The sequence below is a fragment of the Passer domesticus genome, chromosome 5 (assembly GCF_036417665.1).
Source record: "Passer domesticus isolate bPasDom1 chromosome 5, bPasDom1.hap1, whole genome shotgun sequence".
Lineage (NCBI taxonomy): Eukaryota > Metazoa > Chordata > Aves > Passeriformes > Passeridae > Passer > Passer domesticus.
In genome coordinates, this window is record NC_087478.1 from 15,937,228 (window position 1) to 15,965,010 (window position 27,783).

The following is a 27,783-nucleotide window of genomic DNA, read 5'->3' on the forward strand; positions in this document are numbered from 1 at the left end:
TAAGGATAAAGTGGCCAGTGTTTTTTTTGTTCTACTTAGTTCCTGTCCATGAGGTTTTGTTTTCAGCTACTCTTCCTGGCCATTGGCATATGAGCATTCAGGGGTATGCATAATGACAATTCAGATTACATTGTCATAGGAAAGTGATAGCCCAAAGCTTGGGCTATTCCTATTTTTCATTAGATCTTATCAATCTCATTACATGGATGACACAAGAGGTTGGAAGTGAATAAAACTTGCTGATCCTTGATCCAAATAAAACCAGGCAAGGGTGGGACAGTAAAATCAATCAGCCACATATACCATAAGACCTTTTCTTTTGACTGACAGTGCAGCTTTATGGTACTCTAAACCAATCTAAAGCCAGACTGTCCCATTCCTATTCTCCCACCTCACTCTGTATATGTCTGACCTCTGTTTTGGTCAGGAACTAAGTGCTTGTGGAAGTGTCTGGTACGCCAAAATAGGCATCGCTTTTTGCCAGGTTAGTTTTCAGCCACATCAGTTTCTGATTGCAATAGTGCAAATTAAATTATTCTAGGCCAAAATCTATGGAGTCTGTCTGTCTTCATTACATAGTTCCAATGCCTTTGGGCCATCAACAATTGCTGATTCTTCCCCATTTGCACTTACCAAAGAGTTCCAAAGTTGCCTCTGAAGTAAAGACAATGTGCATTAAATTCATCACTCATGTGAAATACACCAGTGTACCCCTACATGAAGGGGATAAGATGTTTTAAAGTCCATGTCCTAATCTGTGGAGGATGTTGTACTTTTCTGTACCAAGGCTTTTAAAGGTAGCATCTCTATTTTCTAATAATTTACTTTTTTTTTTTTTAATTTCTTTTCTCTTTTTTTCTTTTCCTTTTTGTTCCTACTGCTTTTCCATTTTCTCCATGAAGTCCTTGGAATTTTCCCTTACAGAACAATTCTTAGAATTGTTCTAGCCAGAAAAGAATGAGACATTTTCTGTAAAGACTGATACTTAGTTCTTATAATAGCAGAGGTAACATGGCAAAGATCAGGTACAAGTCAATTACTCTATTTTTCACAGGGACATGAGCAGATGTGGCCAACTTTACTATCCAGCCAGAACAGTGGTACTATCCAGACCTCCACCAGGACACTGAAATTTCTGTCCCAAGTGGCTTTGCAGTCAGATTAGACATCTCCAGAAGAATATTAAATATCTTCAAACTGTTTTTTATCCCATGTCAATATAAAACTGTGTCTATGTTTCACAGAGAGAGGTCTGTATGCTCACTTCTTTCCCCTGATGAGTGTCAACTACTGAGCTTGAACAATATATTCTCAGTTCTACATGCAACTTCAGATTTGCTGCACAGTGCTTTAGTTTTTGAAAAGGGACTGATAAAATATTCTGATTTGAGATATTTGCCTGGTGATCATGGCGTTTTCCTGGAACGCAGGAATAGGAGATTCAATCACCCTTGTCATAAATAGGTCTAGATGCATTCCAGATGATTGGTCTCCCTACTAGACTGATATGCAAATGATGGATTGTCCTATTCTCATCATCCTTGCTTGAGGTACTGCCAGGTCTTCCCTGATTGATCCTGGTGGTTTAGCCAGACTTTATATTCTTGTCTGCCTAAACCTGGAAAATAGTAGAGGGGTCTCAGTTTAGAATGTGAATATTTAATACTCACTTCAGAGAGATCTAATAAACATAAATTCTAAGAGACATGCAAATTTAAAGATTGAATTTGAAAGGTTCAGATGCTTATCACGTAACCTTTTAGGTGGTTTGCCTTTTCCTTTCATGTTACTTGCTAAGTGATCATGGAGATCATTGCAGAATTTTCTACTGACTTTTGAAATTTTTTCATAGTAAGTTGCTGTCTGTAGAAAAATAAGAACTTGGAGCCATTAGAGAATCTGAACAGTGGCTGTGGATATCTTGGCTATTGTAGGCAATCCCGAGGATCAGATTTACCCATATAGTGCTGCAGTAAACATGTTCAGTGGAGGCTGGGGGAGGGATGCAAAATGCATTTGAGGGAGGAAGCTTCCAAATATTTAAGTTTGATGTCTAGCTTTAGTTTAATAGTCACATTTTATGTCTTTATTTTTAAATCAAATCATCCCATTACTCTCTTTCCAGAAGACAATTTGACATAGAGAGCAGCACTGTTTTTGCCTCCATTTCATTAAGTGAATACTTGCACTTAATCATCTGATTTTCAGTTGGCTTTGTTATGTTAAATATCATACCTTTCATCTTTGTTTTTCCTTTGTGAACTGCTGTTTTCTCTGTTGTCTTATTCTTGATGTAACTAACTCTGCTGAAATCAATGGTATGACTTGAAGAATAAATGTGTGTTTATATAATAATGTTGGGTAGAAGGTCCTCTGATTACAGTGTGAATGCTTTCTCAAACGTCTGTTTCATCAGTAATTTCTTAGTCCTTCTTAATAAATGATAAAAAATATAAGACCACTGGCAGATGTTTAAAATAAAATCTAGGATTCTTTGGTAGTATACTATGCAGCTGTTCTGCTCAAGCAAGTGAGAAAATGTCTCAACCTGCACTGCTGAGATAGTCACACTGTTCTCATTGTGTTGTCATCAGGATCTTATGAGAGCAATGCATATACTTAGTAATGTAGAAATTCACTCACATTCTATCCCCTAGAAGTAATATTTTATTTTTCATTTAGGAATATCAAAATTGAACTGGGTCAAAACATCCTCTTACAGTGTGTTTTGTGTCAAGCTTTTATTTGTTTTTGAATCAACGTATGAAATAAAATTCTAACGCTAACAAAAGAATAGTTGACTTTTTAGCGGTGAACATGAAGGAAATAAAGGGTACTGACAAAATAACATTCTCTGCAATATAAACATTTTAGTGAAAGCCAGAAATGCATGATTTTATATTTTTATTTTAAATGCTTAACATTAATGAATTTTAAAATGAAACAAATTTTGAAGCATCTCCCAAAGTGTTGCAGATGTTGTTGACAAAGCAGTCTGTATTTGAGTACTATTCCTGTTGAAATATACAGTACTGAGTGTATTTGTCAGCTCTTTACAAAATTATTGAAGTGCGGGGAATTTGCATACACATAACACAATATTTTAAAGGAAAATGAAAAATATCATACACAAAACATCTGCCATATAAATGTCTGTATGCATGCAGACTTCTGCCATGAAAGTGAACATTGCATAAAAAATTTGGCACCACAGATTAGAAGAGTATTGTAGCTAGATTGTAAAGAGTGAAATATCTGCACAGCAGGGTTTATATGGCTTTTCAAGGAAATCTTCATTACAGTATTATTCAGCTTAATGAAAATCTAAAGAAAACAAAAAAAAAATCCAAACAAAACATAAGAAAAAAGAAAAAAAAAAACCTGCCCAAAACTAAACAGAAACCAACCAACCAACCAAAAAACCCCAAAAACAAAACAAAACAAAAAAAAAGAAAAAAACCCCAATAAACCAACCAACCAAAAAAAAAAAAAAAAACCAAAAAAAACCAGAGCCACACCCACACTTATTTAAGCATGCCAGGGAAATTAAGGATAACAGAAGGGCTTCTGTAGATATGTTGCAAGCAAGAGAAAGACTAGGGATAAATGCGGGCCCTCTCCAGAAGGAAAAGAGAGACCTTGCTACCTTACAGAAAGACAGTGCTGAGTTTCTCAATGACTTCTATACCTCAGTCTTCAACAGCAAGTGCTCCAGTCATGCTACCCAATTTGAAAAAGGCAAATGCAGGGACAGAGAGAATGAAGGCCCTCTGTAAGAGAGGGTTGGATTCAATGACATCTAAGGAACCTGAATGTGTGCAAGTCTATGGAACCTGGTTAGATTTGTCCGTGTGTCCTGAGGGAGCTGGCAGACAAAACTGTTAAGCCACTATCCATCACTGTCGAAAAAATTACAGCAGTCAAGTGAAGTCCCTGATGATCAAAAAAGGGACTTATAAGCCCCATTTTTAAAATGGGAAAAGCAGAAGACCTGAGGAACTAGAGCAGTCAGTCTCACCTCTGTGCCTGGCAAGACCATGGAGCAGATTCTCCTGGAAACTGCTGATGCCCATGGAAGACAAAGAGGTGATTGGTAAGAGCCAACACAGCTTTACAAAGGGTAAATCATGCCTGCCGGACCTGGTGACCTTCTATGACAGGGCTACAGCCCTGGGGGATAGGGGCAGAACAACTGACATTGTCTACCTGGACTTATACAAAGGCTTTGACACTGTCCCATGTGACATCTTTGTCTCCAAACTGGAGAGACGTGGATTTGATGGATGGAACTTGCAGTGGATAAAGAACTGGCTGGAGGGCTGCACGCAGAGAGTTGTGGCCAATGTGACACATTGTCCACGTGTCAAGTGGTGCGCCTCAGGGGTCACTACTGCAGCCAATGCTGTTCAACACCTTTGTTGGAGATGTGGACAGTGGGATCAAGTGCACCCTCAGCAAATTTGCTGCTGACACCAAACTCTGTGGGGCAGTCAACACACTGGAGGGAGGGCATAATGCCATCCAGAGGGACCTGGACAGTCTTGGGAAGTGGACCTGTGTAAAGGTCATGAAGGTCAACAAAGCAAAATGCAAGGTCCTACACCTGGATCCTACACCTGAGTTGTGGCAATCCTAGGCACAAACACAGTCTGGGTGGAAAGGGAAACTGGAAAGGGACTGTATATCAAGAACTGTAGTGACAGGACAGAGAGTAAGTTGGTACAAACTGAAAGAGGGGAAATTTAGGTTAAATATTAGGAAAAAATTTTTTAGTGTGACGGTTGTTAGACACCGGAACAGGTTGCCCAGGGAGGTTGTGGATGCTCCAACCCAGCTGGGGCAGTGTTCAAGGCCAGAATGATAAAGCCTTGATCAGCATGATCTAGTGGGAGTGGTCCACATGGAAGGGGCAATTGGGATTATATGATCCTTAAGGTCCATTTCAACCCTTTAGCAGTTTAATTCTATCACCCACAGACTGAAAAGCTGACAGTTTGAGAAGAGATTAGTAAACCTTGTGATCAAACACCACGTTAGGAGTGCTAAGTAATAAAGTTAGTGTGTTATTGCTGATGTTTTCAGACAGATTTTTATTGATTGATTTTGTACATATCACATGTTTTTAAAGTCTGAGGTTGTTACAGCTTTTCTGGCAAAATGTTACACTGGAAAGATATGAGAGAGCTCACAAGAATTCTATAAATAATTCAGTAATTCCTTTTATTTTTGGGGTTTCCTTTTCCTTTTTTTTAACTTATTTTGTTTGTTTGTTTTTTTTTTTTTAATGAGGCCTTGATTCAGGCACAGCTCCACTCACAAATCATATACATGTTGTGAAAATTTTGCTAGTATCAACAAGACTGAAGACATACTGTACTATATTGACTACAGCATCAAGTATGAATTCTTGGTACATGTTTTAAATTGTCAGCATGTTGTATTAAAAACATTGCATTTAATTCTCTGTCCATTAGTTCAAGAATAGTCCACTAATTCATATTCAGAAAGAAGAATGTCCCCAAATAAACTTTCTCCTTTCCTTTTCAGTGACAGTTTTGTTCCTACTTACAAATGAGGGATAGACAATCATCATGACAGGAATGATAAAATCACAGAATCATAGACACGTTTTCACTGGAACAGACCTTTCAGATCATTGAGTCCATTATCATAGCGCTTCCAAGTTCACCACTAAATCATGTCTCTAAGTGCCACATTTACACATATTTTAAATGCCTCTGGGGCTGGTGACTTCACCACTTCCCTGGGTAGTCTCTTCCAATGCTTGACAACACTTTTGGTGAAGGCGTTTTACCTAACATTCAATCTAACACACACACACACACACACACACACACACACATCCCCCTACCATCCTGTCCCTTCAGCGGAACTTGAGGCCATTTTCTCTTATCCTATGACTTGTCAAAAGAGACTAATCACCACCTGGATACAATCTCCCTTTAGATAGTTGCAGGGAGTAATAAGGTCTTTCCTCAGCTCCCTTTTCTCCAGGCTAGTACAGACTTGTCTCTAACCATGTATTTCTGTGCATGAGGGCACCTGCAAGGCTCAGGATTAGCCAGCTTTCTTACAGCTGGCTCTGTCCTACAATGTGATCCCGCCCTAGAGGACTTGACCCTTGTGTGTGGCCTGTGCTTTCAGGGAAGCCAGCAATTGAAGCAGAAGTGATTTGTGTGACTTTTCCTCAGCAGGGTGAAATTTTTCTGTTTTCTTTTTCCATGATAGTAGGACTGAAACCCCATTCATTTATGTTATTTGCTGATGGTGGTGGAGTTTTTTTTCTGAGTCTTGCTAAACATAGAAAATCAGAATTTATTGAGCTGAATTCAGTAATATTCTGTTGACCAGCACTACATATGTATATTTCATCATACTGCACCCTATTATAATTTATTGTACAATGTAAGAAAAATCCAGGGTTTTCACTGCAGGTATATAATGGCAGAAGTAATTAAATTGCAGGTGGTATAGGGGAAGTTTTTTGATCATAGAATGTGTGTAAAGTTCTGTTGCTGTGAATAAAGAAACACTTTAAAAGATCTTTAACCTTTTCAGTAAATGAACAACATCCATAAAAATAAAACTGAGTTCTGTAAAAGCCCATAAGACAGAGATACTATTTCTCACAAGTTATTTCCAAGTGAGTTATTCTTAAGGGGCCTAATATAAGTGCAGAAAGAAACTAATAGGTTGTATTTCTTAAATCTCTGATAATATCTGGAACAATATCCTTTAAAAATGGTATTCCATTACAAGACAATAAAAAGATGAAAGAATAAGATAACTGCACTAAAGATTATTAACCCCGTAAAATAGGATGCATTTCTGCTTTTCCAGTGTCGATAGTACATGCTCCAGTAGAATATTTTGGTCCAACAGTGCCTCTTAAAACCAGAAATCTTCCCATATCTCTTACAATTGCCACCATAAAATTATGTATTTTCCTGCACTGGGCCTCTAGTGGGGACTCCATAGTGTAGATTAGAAGAGTTGGAAGTGAACTGAGGGCTTGGAAAGGGGCAAAAAAAGTATTAATACATTAATACAAAAGTTATTAATATAAATACCCATGCCAATGCATGCCTAAAGCTTTTCTGGAAAAATCTCTGTGAAAGTTTCTTGCAAAATATTAGATTTCTTTGCTTCTACTGTTATCCCTGCAGTATCAACTGCCAACTCAGACAGGTTTCAGGTGAGATGGTTATTGTCCCAGACAGACAGTGGTGCTTCAGTTAAGGTCATGCTGTAGATCCCCATTGCTGCTTAATGATGAACTGCATCTTAAATTTCAGAAATCACATTAACAGTTCTGAGTCCTCTGAAGATAACACAGACCTGATAAGAGTTAATCATAGAGTTTTCATCTACAGTGAGTGGCTGGTCACTTGGGTCATTTGAATTAGGTCTTCATACAGAGAGGACAGTGACCCAATGACCCAGTGATCTAATGGGCTGCTGCTCTTTGAGTTCTCTGCTTCTCATAGAGCCAGAGCAAGCTGAATTACTTGACTTGATCACAGGAGCAATTTCATCTTTCTAGGAGGAATGATTTGTCTTAGGTAATCTAATGGAGCCATTTCCTCTAAAAATTAAGGTGAACATGAAAAATGCGGAAAACACAAGAAATACATAACCAATATGAGACATCCAGCAGCTAAAAAAAAAAAAAGTTCATTTTGCTACTTTATTTGCTCTGTTGAAACTATCTTTCTTTTTCCTAGTGGTGCAGAGTGGTCTGTTTTTAGTGATGGAGATTTTTCTGCTGATAACATTTTTGGAAGTAAAAATTTCAAAATAATTTTTTAAAAAGAGCCCATCAAAAATTACAATCATTTTAGTAAAAGTGCTTGTTAAAATAGCAGACAGGGATATATGTCATTGGTAATGCATGGTAAAAAAGGCAAATAAGGAAGAATTTTATGAGGCAAGGTCTAGGTCTTCCATTAATTTATGTGAGGAATGACACATGCATATTAAAATTATTTTCGGCATACGTATAATTTTTTGTCCTTGGAAAAGTATGTGATGTATCTGAAACATAATTTTAAAAAAGAAAAAGCCCTGAGTTGCAAAAGATAAGTAGTGGAAAAATCTGTAATTGTAATAAATTGCTTTTTAGACTGATTTTATGATTAGCTTTGTCGGGTATCTTAATGTTTGGTAATAGTTCCTCACCTGGGAAGTGTGTGGGAAAAGGTGTGGAATCTCACACCTGATAGGGTATGGAATATACACATGGAGATGGCTAGGAAGAGACTGTTCTGAGATGGTTTCAGTTGAATGGAAGTGAAAGGTGGGCAAACAGCACAACAAGTAGAAAAATCAGTGTCTTATCCACAACCTGTTCAATACCCAGTCCACTAGCTGCCCCTGGAATGCTGACAGCTGCAGTGGCCCATGGAAAAGTGCTTTTGTATAAGGTGTCTCTGGCCTTTTTTTGTTTCAAAACTAGTTTGACAAGGTTAAGAGCTTAAAGTCTCAGTGATTTGGTTTCAGTTTCCTGAATCTAAGTGCTCACTTTTAGCACAGTGGCTTTGTTGGATTTGGAAGCTTGCAAATGCATAACATTTTGCATTCAGGTTTTCTGAAATACAAGCAGTTCATTTTTGTGAAGCTGAAGAATGCCTAGGGCAAAGGATGTGGACAAAGGAAAAGAGTAAAGAGATGAAAAACCTTGTGGATGATAGATTGCTGTCACATGGCTCTGTGGAAACAAAGAACTGCAAATTAAATAGGTTGTCAACAGTTATTAGTCTGTAGGACTTTGCAGAGGAGGGTTTTTTCTAGGGAGTCAATATTTTGTTGAATGAACATCTGCAGATCTAAAATGGATCTGAACTGTCTGTTTTAAAAATGTTCAGATGGACAGACTAAAATACCAAATCACAGATTTGTTGGTAAGTTGTATGCTCCACTCTCATTAGGGGAAGACTATAGCTGGTTTTTCAAACTGAATAAAGACTAGTATTTAATTTATTAATGCAAATGGATATTAAGTAAAACTGTTCAATTGATGCAAAAATCTGGCAGTTGAGTATTAAGCTGAACTTACTTTCATGAGGTCTGAATCGATGATGCTGATTATATCTTTGTGCAAGCACACTGGATATAATTGTGATATAATTTCATTTTACATCAAGAGTTGGCACCCTTCAGAATATATTTTCATTTTTGGTAGATTTTGATTTTCCTGTTAAGAGTCAAGAAAACATTTTCCCAGTTAAAAGTTAGCCAAACAACAATGTCGATCTAAATAAACAAGGACTTAATATTTGTCACAAATAGTCAACAGCAATGGTTTCAGTACCTTCTGCGTGTTATCGTACATACAGGTATGTCTTTCATCAGCTTTAATAGATTGTTCCTTGTTTAAAATTCCACTGTTTAGTATGGACAAATGAAATTAAGAAATGTGAAAAATGCCAAGGGAGGTGATGCTGTAGTCTAAGTTATTAATCTTGGAGCCTCCCAGAACAATGAATGACTGTCTGATGGAGGTAATTTCTTGTTTTAGGTCCTGGGCTAACAGATTACTTGAATGGCTCAGCATCATATTTCCCTTCTCCCTTTTCATGTTCTGTACTGATATGCTGTAATAACATTCATTGGTTTCTCATTAAATGCAAAATAAGTGAAATACACTTATTTATTGTACCAAATGAAGCAAAAAAAAGAGGCTGTTTTATTCTTCATGATGTGAAAGATGTTGAGGGGCTCTAAATCACTGCAGATGTTAGCAGATTTGTGCCATGTAAATTTGGTATTTAATGATGTTACAAAATGTTCTAATCAGTGTTTATTCTGTCATATTTTATTTATATTTGTTTTTCAAAATGTATGTGCATAGGGTACAGGAACCTTGAAAAATCATAAGGCAGTCAGATTGAAATACAGGCTTTAAGTTAAATACAGAGATATGTGTTTTAATTAAAATGGTTTGTAAATATATATTATGGATACTTGGAGAAATCCTTCTAATTTAACACAATAATACTTTAAAATATTCCTTTTTCAATGATAACAGAAGTCCCTTTCAGCATAAACTGGCCAGTGTACTTGCAAATGATCCAGGAAAAATACAGTGACATTCTTTAAAAATACCTAAGAGATAATATTTACAATTTTTTATTCAAACTTCTAAGCTGAGCTCTTGGAAACTTTTCAATATGGTTCAGGCTGTGAATATAAATGTTTATAGCTTATATTGCAAGGAATATGGATAATACCCATTAGATTGCTTCCTAGGAGTTAAACACTGTGTTTTCCCTTGTTTTTTAGATTGAGGCTGACCATAAAAGTGTTTGCAGTTTTCTGGGGAGTTAAGTGGAATTTAGGTTAGGCACAGTAGATCATAGAGAAGCTTAGGCAGAAGAAAGACAGGGTTCTCCCCAGAGCACATGCTTCCCAGTGTATCAGTGTCAATGCACACACATTAATATTTAATATAAAAACAGGGAAAGTTGAGACCAAACTGAGAACTGGGCAGAGAGTGAAATGTTTTCAGGACTATGTAAAGCTGGATATTAGGTGATGCCTTGATGTAAGATATCTGAATATCATTTTAAGCATCATTTGGTTTGGTCTATTATTCCTAGAAAGAGAAGTATTTCATTTTGTATGCTGAGCATTATTGCACAGCTATACCTTTGAATCTCTTCCCCAGGCATTGCATCACAGTAAGCCTAAGTGATACACAGTTCATACAGAACTTGCTAGTCAATTATGTCATCCTAGAAGTATTTTTTTTGAAAAAGAAGCAACCACTAAAGACTTCAGCATTGTTCAGCATTTTTGTACTCAGCTCCCACACAGAAGTATGGAATATACATTTGTGGCCAAAAAGAAAGAGTATATTTCTTCCCATTTAATGGGCAAGTATGCTACATATTGCAGATTGAAATCTATTTTGTTTTGTGTGAAACAAATTATTTACTGTTTACCTCCTCATATATGCAGTACTGTTGGAGGATAGGAAGAGGTTTTTGTTTGTTTTGGGTTTTGTTTATTTATTTTCTGTCCTTGTAGTCTTTATCAAGAGCTTATTTTAAGTGTTTTCTTAAAGATTATCTACATAACTGTCATCAATTAAGTTGTTTGTTTTGTTTTTTTTTTTTTAAATTGTACTGAGAGTTAACGTATGGAACTTGGACAGGGCATGTGAAAACAGGATTTATGGTGCAAACCCTAAAAATGTGTTTATTTATAGAGCCTGTGAATTAAACCATGATACCACAGAAATCAGAGAAAGTCTACCTGTTCCCTTTATCAAAGTCAGAACTTTACCTCAGACTGAAGAGCAGTACACTCAGTACCCATGTTGTATTTGTCTTTGTGAGACAACTGAAGGAGTGGTATAAAATTAGATGTGTCAACAATGGTGTTTAAGGAGCAAAACTAATGAGGAGATGGATTTGCTGAAACCCAACTTCAGTCACAGAGATTAGACTGAAGCAGGAACTGCGAGAACTGAATTAGGTATTTAAAAGCCTGTCTATGATAAAGTCATGTTTTTTCTTCTGCAAGTTTGATGTAACAGTTATAGCCATCTTTGGATCTCTCCTGAGCTAACACTACAGTCACTTGCTCAGCAGATAACCTCTGAAGACCATGACTTTAATAACATTTTAAAGGTAATATTCGTATAAGGATGAACACTTCTGTTACAATTTCTCCAGTTTATGAGAAGCACACTGTTTTCTCAGACCGTTTACATTGTTTGGTTTCAAACAGAAGTATCTTTCTAATCAACTAATGAAGAATAATAAACTATTTTGAATTTTTTGGTTGTCTTCTTTATTTTTCATTTTTGCTAGTTTGGACTTCTTTTGTTACATTGAAAGACATCTTTGGATTTTTCTAATTGAGGGTTTTTATTATAACCATCATTGATCGTAACACAGTGAAGGGAAAATGCAAATAAATACCTCTAATAAGCCTCTTTGGTTTTTGCTGTATACCAAACAGATTCTCATCCTGTATTATTTACTACTGTACTACTGCTGCACAGCTGTCTTCTGTATAACAGGAGATGAAAAATCACACATCATATTGTGGGAGAGTGGCTTTAAGAGCACTTGAGAGAGAACATGAAAATATTAAAAAATACAGGCTAATCGCATAAGAAGTACATGGTCTAAGTGCTTCCCCTAGAATTCCAGATAATTTTGTTTGTTCATGTCAGCTGTTAAGATGAGTATGAGTACTTAATTTCCTAGGAAAGAATGGTACTGTCTTTAGATTTCATTCATGGTTTGTCATCTTTGCAAATTGAGGTTGTCTTTCCTTACGTTAACATGTAAATGTATGGTGCCCTGGCACCAACCCAAACTGGTAATATCCTGGGCTTTTGGTAGGACTTAGAGTTATCTGCAAGATTCTGTGATTTTTTTTGGCTATTTTTCTGCTTGTTAATAAGTGAACTTTTAGAGATATTGGAACAACACTTTCAAGTAAATAGACAAATACCTGGTTCCAATTCCTTGTTTTCATTTCTAGTTGTCGCTGTTGTGTTTTTGATACATATTTAGAACATTTTAGTATTCCATTGGCCAACTTGGTCCTCCATGACAACTAGAAATCAAATAAGCAATGAACTGAAGTCTGGAAAATTTGAAATACAGTCTTGTACATGAGGAAAATACCCTGGTTGTTTATTCCCCACAACTGTCAGTTTGAAAACCCTAAAACTTTTTTTCTCATAATGTGAAGAATTTACACATTGACAACAGAGAGAATTCATTTTCTAATACGTTTTGGATATCTTTTTTTCTGTGTATCGTCATGGGGTTTCACTGCAAATTTTGATCTTGACCAAGATACCACAATTGCAAAGTGAGTGTAAAAGTGTTTAGAGAACAGTATTTTATTACTGCAGAGCACACAGTTTGGGGAATTGATCATTTTTCTTTTCTCCCTCTTGTGGTTCAGCTTTTGGCAGGTCGTCTTGCTGCACACAGAGACTGATTGATCTCTCACCACGTGAAAATGGCAGGTGCTTGTTAGGCCCCCAGTGGGACTTACTTCAGTCTGCAGAGATCCCTTTCTTCATACAGTTTTGTTAATAGATGCCATCTTTTGGTCTCTTAATCTTTAACCAGAAAACAGAATTGAACCTTTTAAATATATCCAGCATTCCATGTTTTAAATATGGTTCTCTAGTGCGTGCACTGCAGTTTGAAAGCAAAGAAGTATTTCCCAAGGGACAAGAGATTTTGCTGTTCAAATTATCTGTAGGCCATATCCTACAGAAAAAAAAAAGCCTGAATAGACAAGATTTTAACTCAGCATGTTACCTTCCCAAATGACAAAATTAGAATGGATGCTATGTTTTTAAAGAACTGTGGACTCATGAATAAAGAAACATACTTCTTGACCCAAGAGAAATGAATCTTTGTTTAGGAGTTTTCGCAAAAATGTGTTTAAATCGTAGATTTGGTAATGAAATATGGGTTTATGATGCTCATTTTTTAATTTAGGTTGTTGGTGAATTAGCCTTTTATTTTCTCTGAATCATTCACTGAATTAATTTACCCTCTAATATTAGAAGCACTAATTATCAGTTAAGTTGTTCTGTAGGTTATTAGTTTGGAAAAGAGCATCATGTTATTAAACAATGCTCTAAAAAGCATTATTTTAAATCATCAGGTGGGGAGACTCAAAAGTAATACTACATAAGTGGTTCTAAAAGACATCGGTTAGAAAATTTAATTACACTTCTGAGGCAAACTTGTCTATCATCAATGTCATCACTGCCAGTCATGGGATGCTATTATACCTTTGTTTTCTGGGTAAGAAAATGCAAGATAAAAACCTGTATAGATCTTTACAGGCTGTGACTAAATCCCTTTTCCCCCATTATTCCTTTTCTTTGATCAGGCAAGTTTGACTATCTGAATTGCACAGAAGGTCTGTTTTCATTCCTTTAATTATTTTCTCTAATATTTTCTGAAACGTCTCAATATTATTGGTGATATTCTAGATGACAGTTTTAGCAGAACTGAACAGAATTTTTGAAAATTAGCTGTGTCTTGGACTGCAGTGCTCTATTGACACAATAGTGAAGATCCTCCCTTTATATGCATTTGAGATAAGTCTCTTATAGGAAAGTGATATTCAGCCCAGTTCTAGACTCACAGCACTTTGCAGAGTTTTTGTACCCCAGAATCCAATATAACATCCTGCATCAATGCCAATCATTCTTTATTCATATAGATATAATCTTATTTTGGCCATAATAATTTTCCTGTTTTTTTCTTCTTCCCTGAATTTTTTCTTGTTCACAGTTTATCAACCAGTCACAAATGTTATGTAGCAGGGATCAGACCTGCTCATTTACCTGGCTATACACTTTGTGTTACCATATATTTTACCAGAGGTGATGTTAGATGGGCTTGTGTTGCAAGTTTCTTACATTTATGGTTAAAAATCATGTGGCCAAGAAGTGACCTATTTGCAAGAGAAAAAAAAAGAGGTTTCTAGAAGCACAGTCAATTAACTCCTCTGTTTATATTTGCAATTTTTTAGGCAGACAACAGGCTAGTTTTAATGGTTCTTTTTTTTTTTTTTTTAACCTTAATTTTTAAAATATAGATGTCCTTCAAATAAACCCAATCTCCAAACTGAAGATTATCAGCATTTTGGTTGGATTGGGAATTCCTTTGCATGCATGGAAGAAATGTAAATGCTATGAAACAAAAATTCATGTACAGTGTATATTGCTTTATGATCTGATTTCACAGTCATCTGGGTAGGGAATACAGTTACATAAAAAAAATAATGTCTTCTACTTTTTAGAAGCTGGTAGGAGAAACTTCTTCCTTTGCAAAACTAAAAATCATACTATGACTTTTAGTAATTAAAAATGTGAGAGAAAAATTATGATTAGTTGCAGGCTGTTAGTACTTCCTCCATGAGGTTTTTAAGTATCATTGATGAGTATAAAACCTTCATATTACAGGTAAGAGGAATCAAGTTCTACAAGTCATACTCCTTTCTAAGATTCTAAGTTTAGATTTTCCTATTTTTAATATACAGAACAGATTTTCAGACCTCTACATTAATATTGATAAAGTAGTTAAGCTTTTAGTTTTGAGTATTTCATGACTTCAGCACAATTTTACAATTTATCACACACTGGGTTTTTTGGTGGAAAGTAGTAGAAAATTCAGAGCATTAGTCCATGAGAGATATTTTATACATGCTTAGTGTTGCAGTAGCAGTAGAGAAAAACCTGTGCAAAATTCTTGAGGACTGCTTAGGGAATCTTGGCATTCCTATGACTGTCCATCCTGATTTTATTATAGGAAAAGCTATATCTTTAGATGGCTACCCATGGTTGTGAGAAAGTCAATAAAAGATATAAGTTAAATTACCAGATCAAAAGTAAGACAATGTGAAACATTCAACTTGCAGTTAAAGTATAAGGAATTGAAAGTCCTCCTCCATAGGGCTCATCATTTCATGAATATGAGTCTCACTTTCTTGAAGAGGAATAACAGGAGGAAATATTTCCCTTACTTTGCATAAAGCATTTGCCATCAAATTATGACATTTGAAATGTCTGCCTGTCTATGTAGACTTTCAGATTAACACCAATGAAGGTCAGAGTCACAACCATTCTTACTATTATTCTTATCTACTTATGTGCACAGAACTGTTCTACGGAATTTCTGCACAAGGTCATTTATGAAACTGAAATTCATCATTCCCTTCCATAACCCAAAATATCCAAAATAACAACCACTCCTGCCATCAGTTAAGTCCAACGTACACTTGCAGAGTGCGTAACATTTTGATTGTTACTACAGATTTGTAAACATTTGGTACTAAGAGAACCACAGACATGCAAAAGCATGTAGAAAGATTGATATTATTCAAAGAGACAGAAAAAACAGACCTTGGCATGCATAATTACAATTCCTACTAAGCCAAATTTTTAGATTTTGTCTTGATTTAATTCATGCTAGTGCTCATGAGAACTAGCCTGAATGTGGGCTACATATAGTTGGAGTTATTGGAATATATTCCTTGTTTCATCTACTAAATCAAATGAATGGGACTGCATTTTCATTCTTATTATTTGTGTCATTTTTCAGGTACCTGAGCTCCAGTGTTTTTCTGCTAGTGGGATTTCTGTGTGCCAGTTTTGTGACTCCACACTATCTTAAATTCTTAGAACATCAATTACATTTAAAAAGGGATAGAATGAGCTCTGTTCAGGCTAATACAGAGACACTTTTCCTGAATTCTTGAAAATTTCCTGTCTTAACTATTTTTCTTAACTGCATTTCAAAAGCAAACCTTTTATTGACAAAGTAAAAGAAATACAATTATTTTGATTTAATAACACTTGATTTGACTAACAGATAAGTGTTTTAATACCAGAAAGGCTGCTTCAGCAATAAAAGAAAAAATTTAAAACCCCTGACTTATATGAAGATGTCAATCTCCAGTGACCTTACACTGTTACAGCATTATGTAAGTTTTCTCAATTTTAGCAAACAAAATAAAGTTAATTTTTTTATCTTTAATTTGTAATTACTGTGACTTTTAAAGAATATTTCATATTCTTTGGATTAATAAAGATTTTATGATTCTATTAATTACATTCTTTATTTAGATAAAAATCCAAGTTTTGAGTATTTTGAGTATTACGAAAAACCCAGAGATTTTAACTTTTAGACTGAAATTCTCACCTGAATGTGATTGATCAAGTTGACATACATCCATTCTCCAATTTGGGACAGCACAGGAGTAGAGAATTTTGTCACTACATTCCCAAAGGCTGTATATGGTAACTGACAACATTAGTATCAATTCTTCACAAAAGTGTGTTTCTTACAACCATTTAAAATGTATAAATGGTAAATAATTTCAATATATTATACACATAACTCTTCATTTATCAGCAGCCTTTTTCAATACAAGCTCTTTTATATCATACTAGACAAGGCAATGCCCGTGAAGTTCTTAGCTCAGTAAATAAAGAGGGATGATCTTCTACAGGAAAATAAATCTTGCTTTAAGGTATAATCAGTACTGTATTGTTAGTGCAAATCCAGCTTATGTGCAACAATACTGGAATCTAGTCAGCTCACTGGACCCTTCAAATAAAAGACCTTATTCAGGTACAAAAGGAACATCTCTTAATAATTTTATCCTCCTAATCTTTTGATTCTACCTCAAAAATGCCAGATATATTTCTATTTTAAAAAATGCACACAAGAAGGGCAGTAAATGTGCTCGAGATGCTGTACTCTGCAGTGCCATTAAGACACATCAGTATGGTAGAGCACACATACTCTTTGCAGTACTGGGAATTTATTTTGATTTGACCTGAGGCAGTAGGATTGTATTCTGGAAAAAGTTAGAATGTTAAGTCATTTGATTTTCATCCCCTTTGAGCACTGTATAGTCAGGAATTGTTAGTGGTGTTCATTTTAAAGCTGAACAGTGGAATTAAGTACTTCATGTCAAACACTGGGATTGCTTTCACAAAACAGAAACAAAAAGATGTGATTCAAACTAATTTCTGAAATCAGAAGAACCAACAAAATTTTTTAGAAAATGAAATTACCTTTGAAATGTAATGGAATTTTATTGTTTGAAGCTTAAATCTTGATAAAATTTTTCATTCTACCTTACCTACTTGCACAGTTTCTGTGCTTATTAGGAACAGAAGTCACCCTTAAGAGATCAAGACTTGCCAACACTTCTAAATACAGCAGCATACCATAATTGCTTTTCTATTCTAGGTGTAGAGTTGAGCTTTAACTGCTGGCAAATTCAGATTTTTAATGGTGCCTCCTCCAAGTAGCAGCCTTTCAATTTTATGCACTAGGAAAAAGCTGCTGATATCCTGTTCTAGCAACCTAGGTATAAAAGAGCATTTTGAAGTGCCACATGAAATAAGATAGTAGTGAATAATAAGCTAGAAAATATGCTTAAGGAATCACTTTACTATCGTTGCCATGTACAAATTATACAGGAAGAGCTGAGGGCTGGCATCTGTTTTTCAGCTTACTTCTGTGCACTGCAAGCTTAGTATTGTTGTTTGCCTACAGCTATTTTTTGCGCTTATTAAGAATCAGTCAATCATACAGCTCCTAAACAAAAGAAAACCATTTGGTGACTGAATTTACTGAGATGACTCTCCAAAAGTTCAAATTATGGATTTCATAACCAAGGTGAAAAAAAACCAAACAAACAACAAACTTCCTACATTTCTTCTAACATCTATTAATTTTTAAAAATCTAACAACGTACCACTAATAATGCTTCATAACTTAACAGATTGACTTACAAGAAGGAGGTTTGATGTTATATAATAAACTACATTTCTTGTTTGAAATTGCCTAGAATTATATCTAGGTTTGTTTTATCAGTATTTACCCAGGAATATCTTCTATGAGATACAGACTGATGTAAATTACTTCCAAGGAATCTATCTTGGCTCCAATAAATTTTTGCTTTCTCATTGGTTCTTCCTGAATAGAGCAGACTTGAGAGGTCAGAAGGTGCCATACATTTTCAGTACTTTAAATTTGGAAAGTATTTTTAAGAACATTATTGCCTGGTGTTCAGTCATAGAATTTCAGGCTTTTTCTGGTGAGATGGGTGAGCCATGTGGTTATCCACATGCAATGCAAGGTTACAACCATCTCTGATCTTTCAGTTCTGTAAACTGCAAACTGAACAAACCTCATATGCAAGATGTAGATACTAAAATTATACTGCCTCACTAATGACTCTTAAAAATATCTCTTTACATTGAACCTAAGCTGAGCCCAAAGACCTTTATGTGGGAAAGGCAACTGAAGTAGGTTTTATTTTAAATTCTCAGTACTGTTGTCTTGAGTATAATTCAAATTCCCTACTTTCTTGGACCCCAATATCACAATTGATCTGCTCAGTCCCTATCTTCTAGAGTGATGGAGAAATCTCCTCAAGAGCTGATGTATCAGGAAAAAGTGATACTATGATTTGGAGAGCTCCTTCAGCTGCCGTTCAACGTGACAGTTTCTTTCTAAACAGTCTGGGTTTTGTTTTCAAATGTGAATCAGAAAGAACTGTGATCTTGAAATCAGCATAGTTATATTGCCTAATTAAATATGATATGCGGGTTTAGTTTTCAGTTGTTGACTAGACTCCTGTAGAGTGATAGAGACATGGTTTAATTGCACATTAGGCAAGTTGTGGATGAAAAAGATAGACAAGGAATTGGACTCACTGAAGTGTAGATATCGAGAATCACATTTAAATTCTATGGAGCGAAACCGACCCTAGCAGTGAGTGATTTCTCTCATCCTTAAAGTACCTAGTGGATGTGGGTAAATTAATAGTTTCCTGTTAGTTTTTTGGCTGCAGAGGGAGCCTGAGTGTGACTATCTGAGAATAGAAATACAGTATAGATAATGTGAAGTCTAACTTTAGGCAAAATATAATGAAATATATCATGTAGAAGACACCCATAGTCCTTCCAAAATATCTTTGAGGGAAAAAGGCATGGCACAGGTATATTAATCTACAAATCAGAGCCTGTATAGGCAAAACAATGCAAGGGCAGAATCTGACATGCTTGATGTCGTATCCACAGAAGAGACAGATTTAATAGAGAATAGCATGACTGCTGTGCAGATCCTGCAGTTTTATTTCTTATTAAGAAATCTAATAAAAATAAACCTGAGAAGATTTTTTAAAATTAGATCAATATCCAGGTCTTAGAAAGTTTAACTGCTTTTCAGTGTCTTTAATGATTCTAATGCTCATGAGCACAAGGATGAAATAACAGGTGCTACTTTGTGAAGAATCAGAGATAAAATGTCAATACCTTTAATGAAAAGCAAAACATCCTGCAATTTCTCACTTATGACATATTTTCAAATAAATGGAAACATTTTTCTTGACACCATGATTAAAACAGGACATGATACCTTGGCCCTCACTAATGATTAACTGTTCTGATGGTAAACCAGTTTTTCTTCTTTTCTGCTAGAGTAACAGACAGGAATTTGGTCTAAGCTTAGTAGTAGTGTCAAGAAAGAAAAAATTATTTAACACAGACTTTCCTATGAATTATCATACTGTCATTTCTTATGGATGTAACCAAATTACACTTTTATTTAAACTGAAAGCAATGAGGGAACAGAATGATGATGCAAAAGAAGGTTGTTCTGTGCAGAAAATAAAGACTGAAGAACAATTTTTTTCCTCTCTCTGAGACTATAACTTCAAATATTCTTTTCAAGAATAATAGCTGAAAACAGTTCATACAAAAACATGGATTTTACATTGGAATGATTCCTTGAAATGACAACTTTTGAAGAGGAAATCTGACAGAAACATACATTATAATCATGTTGATAACATTGAAATTTATCTGCCACCTGATCATGGCAGACAGAAATTAGAATGTTAGAAACAAAAGTTAGTTAAATCTTCCTGCTCACATTCTTAACATTTTTGCATTTTGCAGTGACAGCTTTGGTTTAGAGAAGGAAAACACACAGCAGACAAACCATTCAGAGACAGAGTGCTGAAGAAAAGCTGCATTAATCATGGGGAAAGACAGCCTTTATAGAAAGCTGTAGGTTTCAATACAATTCAGAGGTGTTTTTTTATTGATGCTGCAATATCTATTTCAAAAGAAAAGGGATGTCAAGAAAAGAATTGTTATTTTGAAGTAACAGAATCATCTACTGCCCACGGCACTGGGGCCTGCTGTGCGTGTGGCTGTAAGGAGAGCTGCAGCCTCAGGATGCAGCCATGCAACTGCTTATCATGCCACAGAACACCTGTGATCAGCAGTAAAAGTGCAATCCCTAATCTGACTCTAGGCTGGTCTGAAAAAAACATTTTGGTCCAAGTAAAATAACGTGCTGTCCTGTACTCTCTCAACAAAGGAGCACAGCAGTAGTAGATATCAATGACCTTTCTCTGTGGCATCAACTTATGTTCCTGTGAAATAAAAAAATAAAAAGCTAACAAAATGCACTAAAATAATCAGTCCTGCTCAGGTGGAAGTAATGACAGGCAAGTGTTTACATGGATTGCTTGATGACAGACCTGGAAAGAAAATGTAGGGTTCACACCAATGAAGAAATCAAGAACAAAGGGAAATTAATTTAGTGAAAATGTTATTGGTGCTTTTTAAAAAAAAACCTTACAGTTTCTTGAAATCAAGAAGGAACTTGGGGAGTTATTGGAAACACCTATATACACCGGGATACCATGCCTTATCAGTCTAAGCTTTTTGACTTGTAATATTTTTGGAAGCAGTTTGTGTTTGCTTTTATTTTGGGTATTGGTTTGGGTTTTTTTAGTTTTGAGGTCATTTTTTTTATTTGTTTGTTTTTGGGGGATGTTTGTTGTTGTTGGTTTTTAGTTTTTATTTTTATATGTGAATGTAGAATATGCTTTAGCAGGAATAAAGTTGAAGACACAGTAAGATCCTCAAACACCATCCTTTTCCTCTAGTTATGTTTGGCGAGTTTATCTTTTTCTTAGCGATTTACATTTTTAAGTGTAAAGTTCTTTTTCAGGTTGCTTCAAAAAGATATATATGGCCTCATATAAATTCTGTAATATGTTGTGACATGTATTACATCGTCTGCTTTGTCCTTCAGTAATATTCTACCAAGGACAGTAAAAATACAAGAAGAAATGCACAGCCCTTCTGCATCACTGCAATAATTAAGCCCGGCAAAGTGGCTGCTGAGATTGTCTTGCTTATGCCAGGGGCCAGTTTGACTCCCAGCAGCCTTAAAAAATTAAGAAGAGAATGTGACAAAAAGGTGGAGAGGAACATGCGTGACTTCAAATGATAGGCCTATCTCAACAGTCTGCTTTTGGCGTTCCATGATCTATATTGCACCAGCTAACCTCTCTTCAAAAGGAGTCACAGCCCTGGAGAGGGCATGCCAGAGGGGGAGCTCTGTCATTTTTTGAAAGGGTTATTGAAGGCCACTTCAGTAGATGGAAAAATGAATGAGAATTTCAGAACCTGGCTTAATGGGGTGATTTGCGTGACAATTACTCTTAAGAAAATATTTTTGGGGAAAAAATTCCAGAAGAAGTCCAGTACCTTATAACTCTATCATAAAGCTTTACTTTGGAACATAAATTCTTTCCACAAGTAAAAGCATTTATCATTTTAGCCATAAGTGTTTACAAAATCTATGGGGTGCAAGAATAGTTATTTCTTCTTTTTTTCTTTACATACAAATTTTCACTTGTCTGTGTTGTTCCTTTAACTAGCATACCTATATCTTTATTATTCTATTATTTTTAAAGACCCCAGACAGTTTTGAAAAATAATCTATACTTTAATTACAAGTGAGTTTCATGTTATGATTTTAATGTGTGAGCTATCATTGGACTTTAAACTGCCAATGGCAATACAAACATTTTTCAATTACTAGTGCAAATTATAAAAACAACCACTTTTCTACATTTGCTTTAGGAAAAAAAAAAAATCTAAATGTACTGTCTTCAGTTCTTTTCTCTCTTTTCTGAAAGCTACCACAACAGGAACTTTTAAAAGTGATTAAAGAATCATGGAAAAAGTATTTCGTATTAAGGAAACTTTAAAATCAGGCCTAATATATGTGGTGTATGTGAAAAAATCAAGATATATTAAAGGTACTGAATTTGACTGGAGGTAGGAATAGTGAATATTTATCACATGAGATTTATATAATATTACAGAAATAGCTTTAAATTATTACAATTAAAATTAAAACTTTTTGATGTGAGTAAGGTAACTAAAAACTAAAATAGGACAGCAAATAAAAGACATGCCTAAAACTGGGAGAAGGCTGCTATTGGAGGAGCATTTGCATTTTGAATACCAGGGATCAAAAAAGAGCTGAGCACCATCACAACCACATTTAGTAGAAATTTAGTATTCATATTTTCTTGAAATGAGAATGCATAAGGCATTAAGAGTGAATTTTTATGAAGCAAGCAAACATATTCAGCATAAAGAAAACATCAAATACTCTTCAGTCTCTGATTGGCCACAGATATAGAGAGAGATCCTTTCTCCGAGAGGTTACTTGGTGCAATAGATGGATGAATTGCCCTTGGAAGCAATTTTGCCATCCCAATTCATTGGGATGCCTTTAAAAAAATTGGATTAATTGACTTCTTGATGGCTATAATGAACGGAATATAATCTTGTGAAGTTTAACACAGGAAAATACTGAGGTTTTAGCCAAAGAAAAATAGCACCACGCATCTGTAGAGGGTGGAGACTGACTGGCTGGAAAACTGCCTTGCAGAATAAGGAAGACTTGATGGTCAGCAAATTCTGCCTGAGCCAGCTGAGCTCTCTTGCAGTGAAGACCAAGAGCCTTCTGGACTGCATTAGACTGGGCATTGCCAGCAGGTCAGAAGGAGTTGCCTTCATCTCTGATGAGCACTGGCAAGATAAAGCAGGAGTGCTATGTCCAGTGCTGGTCTCCCCATTAAGAGGGAAACATGGACTTGACCAAGTCCAGCAAAGGACCTCAAAGATTTTAAGGGTTTGCAACATCTGTCCTATTTAGCCTGGAGATAAGAAAGCTCAGATGGTTCTTATCCATTTATGGACATACTTGATGGGAGGGTACTAAAGAAGAAAGGGCCTGATTCACCTCAGTGGTACCCAGTGAGAGGGCAGGAGACAATAGATGCAAATTTAAATCCTGGAAATTTCACTTATGCATAAGATTTTTTTTTTCTTTGAGAGTGGTCAAACACAGTGGGATTGTGTGAGATATTCACAACCTACCTGGACACAGCTCTGGGTAATCTGCTTTAGCTGTTCTGAGTGTAGGTGTTAAAGGATTTCCAGACGTCCACACCAAGCTCAGCCACTGAGATTTTGTGATTCCTTGATGAAATCTAGGGAAAAAAGAGAAGAGGACAAGCACAGAGGTACATTTTTTAACTAACATTGGTCATTTGGGTTTGTGCTGATTTCTCTGATAACAGTCATCAAAAATGTAGATATACAAGCTTCAGATATCTATCCCAGCTCCTACCTGTAAATTACACAGAGAAATGAGCACTTACTAATGTGCTGACTTATCTCAGATACTTATTGGAAAATAATATTGATTGTTCTCTGGATGAGGGCTTTTTTCCCCCTCCAGTGACTGCAATGTAAGCGTAGTGTCCAGTTTGTTCCAAGATATAAGTCAGGTATCAGGAAAACTATTCAGTCAAGAAAAAATGTTCAAATATTCCATTTTACATCTACTGTAATACTTTTTTCATACTAAAAGATATCTAAGATAGCTACTAAAAGATATGCTGTATTCCAGTATGTAGAGTATTTTAAAAGAATAAAAATAAAATATTGGAACAACTGAAAGACATTGGTCTCTAATGGTTAAAATTCACAGACTGTTGATCTGAGAACTGTTCCATGAAGTTATATAAAGTCACAATGCACATCTTCCTAATTTAATCAGACATTAAATGCTGGAGTCATTCTGTGCATACCCTAAAAACTGGAGGTGTATTCATTATGCAGATGCAAACATCTGTATTTGTGTGTAAATCCAGGGTCTGAATTTTTGAACGTGACAACTGCATGCACTGTGTTACGCTAGAGGGAACAAGAGACAAAGAGGAGCCGTGCAACAGTGGAATTCCCTCAAGGAATACTCTGTGATTCATCTGTCACATACTGAAGCCTTTTCAGAGGGTGCCAGACCTCTGGAGAGGGGATGCTGGAGGAGGAGTTCAGCCACAGTTTGAAATGATTCAGAGCTTGTTTTTCGCTGCTCAGCTCAATTCTGCTAACCTTGACTGCCCTCCCCAATATTCCTGTGGTTCTCACCTGCAAGAGTAAATTCTTCTGTCATCTGGCCACTCATTTGTCAGCCACAGCCAGGAGAGTATTTAATATTTTCTTTATGCTGAACATGCCTGATTAAATGAATCGTCAGTATAATATCACTGGATTTAATACCATTTGTTTTTACCATATTCTACCTTGTAGTCATCAATGTAGATTCTAAAAACGCCTAAAAAAGAGCCAGAGGAGGATTTTTGAATGATTCTGATATCATCCCCATTTTCTGCTCTCTAAAGCAATTAGTCTTCTAAAGAGAATTAATTTTAAAAACCACATCCAGCAACACTGTTGTTCTGAAAATCAAGGTTGATCTGCAAGCAGACGAAATAGGAAAGTGGTGATAATGCTGAACATCATTAGAAATGAAAGCCTAGAGAAAAAAACCCCAAATCACAATGTGTTTTCCAAATGGAAAATAACATGTATTTGGAATTATTCAGCTGTTGATTGTAAGCAAAAGAGAAAGAAACCTTTTGAAAATGTAACTGAGACAATCAACAGTTGTGTTTCATTCTACCAACAATAAATTAAATAACCTAAAGAGATGCAAAAATTATATAACTTTTAATGTAGTTTGTTCCTGCTTTCAGCTACAATGAAGTCAGTGCCCTTATTTTAGTACAACTGGTCTCAGACAACAAGCTCAAGCCAACAGAAGGGGCTCTGTTTATCAGCTATTATTTTTTGTTTTGCTTCAGTTTTTTGTAAAACAGATTTTTCAAATCATTACTGCCATTATTACTAGGTCTTCAGTTTAGCTAAAAAGGTTAATGCAAGTCTATGCTTATATATACACATATAGGTTGATGTGTTTGTATAAAGCATATTTGTATATTTGTAATATACATCATGCAGCTGCTTGGTGGCTTTTTTTTTGTTTATGTGCACCAGGAGCAGATATAAGTGGGGAAAAAAAGAAAGAGGGATATGGGATGGTGGAAGGCATTCAAAACTTCACGCATTATCAGTTAATGTAAGTTACATGAACTGTCTAGACAAAAATCTAACGCACATATATATATATGATTTCAAAAGTAAAGGAATAAAGAAACAGTATAATTTTATTACAGATTTTTGTAGTAGCCTCTCAGCTAAAATCCTGAACTTCATTTAAGAAATCCAGTAAAAGATGGGTTAATAACAATTTCATTCCATTTACAAAAATTGCATTATAAGCAATAGTAGGAAATATTGTCATTCCCCTCCCCCTGCCCCTCTGTCTTGGGTAAGAACTATTTTTGAGCTGTTCTCATTCAGAGAACGAGTTGCTCCTTTTGGCTTTGTTCCCAGAGTACTGCATACTTGGTGGTGTGTGAGGCATTGCCTCCTGGGGAAAAGGGAGGAGGGGACTGAATCACAGCACTTAATTCTTAATGATTGTTCTGTGTGGTCAAGAGGACACAGAGCAGGCAATGCTCTTTATTCTTTACTTACTGTTATAGCTATTGGCAGCCAGCCCTTTTAATTTAGTTATCAATACTCAATGCCCTTAATCTTTTACTCTAAAGCTAGTCCAAAATAAGTACTAGCCAAGGAGCATCTGCTAAACAGAAATATTGATGGATAGATATGATTTAAGGCAGCATGCTAAGGGCCTACCAATTGAATTCTGAGTAAGGGTTATTTGGTATTCCCTTGACAAATCTTGTTTCTTTTTCAGGACAGTTGCTTTCCTGACAAAATATCTGACAACTAATAGTGTGTGGAAAAAATCATAGGTGTTGCTAATAGATGAGCTTTTCAGATTATCCTATCTGTCTCCCTGTTGATATAGGACACTTTCCTAAAGCACATTTTCTATTACTAAATTGAGTTTGGTTTTCAGTATCCTGTGAAGTGGGATTTTTATATTTCAGAGGTTACTGAATAACTAAAAAAAGTATCACTGACTGGGAAGTTTGTCTTTATATTTCTTGTCTTTGTTTTCTAAATACACCCCTGAGTAATGCATACTATAATCCCCTTCTTTCCTAAGGAGCTGTACTATATCAAGCTGATACTATTCCATCTTCCTTTCCATCACTTGTCCATGGTTGTTCAAGCACTGAGTTCTTTGGAATATTTAAGTGCTTTAATATGTAAAAAGGGAGGTGTTTATTCCTAATTCTTTTGTTCTCTGATGAACTCCTTCCCATTTGTCAATCTGTTTCTAAGAATATAGTTCCTTCATTTGAATGAAGTATTCCAAATAAGTGGCTTCATATGATAAGACAATAATCCTCTTTCTTTCCAGTGATTTACCTGCTAGATTGTAAAAGTTAGTGCTGTGGGAGTTCACTTGGTTAATAATAAACCCAAGGCTTGGCTCGTTTGTAGAACATGTGCACTACAGAATAATGTTTAACCAACCACTTAATATGTATGCATAAGAGGAAGTAGATACACATTACTTAATTCATAGTTCTAATTATATCCTGGCCCTCTGCAGGGGAATGTAGGGATCAGCTCAGTTCATCTACTGGAGGTGTCCATTTTGGAGGGGCTTAAATAGCTCTTTGGATCCATTGATCAAATGGCTTTGCTCCAGTTGTCCATGCACAGAGGTCGAATTTATGGGCGATGCCCGAAGTATTCTTGCCTACTCTCCAGCTTCTTCTTTAGAAGACTGCCCTTGAAGTCCTCTGTGATATCTACTAATCCCATGCGGTTTTCTCTGATATTCTAAAACGGCATTTTAAATTGGAAGGCATTTTAAATGGGAAGACAATACTGTGTTTAGACAGCTGAATGAAACTACAGTTTTTTACTGACTGGACTGAGATCTTAGATATGTAAATCACATGTAGATGCATACATTTGGTGTCTCAGACCTGTGAGGTAAATATCATTGTCTTCAATGTCTATACCTGAATGAGAAGAATCTCATCTCCAGATGAGGTGATCTTTTGCTTTCTGAACTCAAACATCCTGTAGAT

General features: G+C 35.7%; 1 protein-coding gene across 25 annotated transcripts in view; it reads left to right on the plus strand.

Moving 5' to 3' along the window:
- TAFA5 (TAFA chemokine like family member 5) overlaps nucleotides 1-27,783 on the plus strand; it is a 466,608-nt gene that overhangs the window by 331,463 nt on the left and 107,362 nt on the right. The window contains exon 6 of one of the 25 annotated variants that reach the window (XM_064422128.1): nucleotides 1,055-1,256. The exons of the other annotated variants lie outside the window; for them this stretch is intronic. Coding sequence (XP_064278198.1) covers nucleotides 1,055-1,165 — 111 coding nt within the window. The 3' untranslated portion in view covers nucleotides 1,166-1,256. Of the gene's footprint in view, nucleotides 1-1,054; nucleotides 1,257-27,783 lie in introns of those variants that run through there. 25 annotated transcript variants of the gene reach the window in all.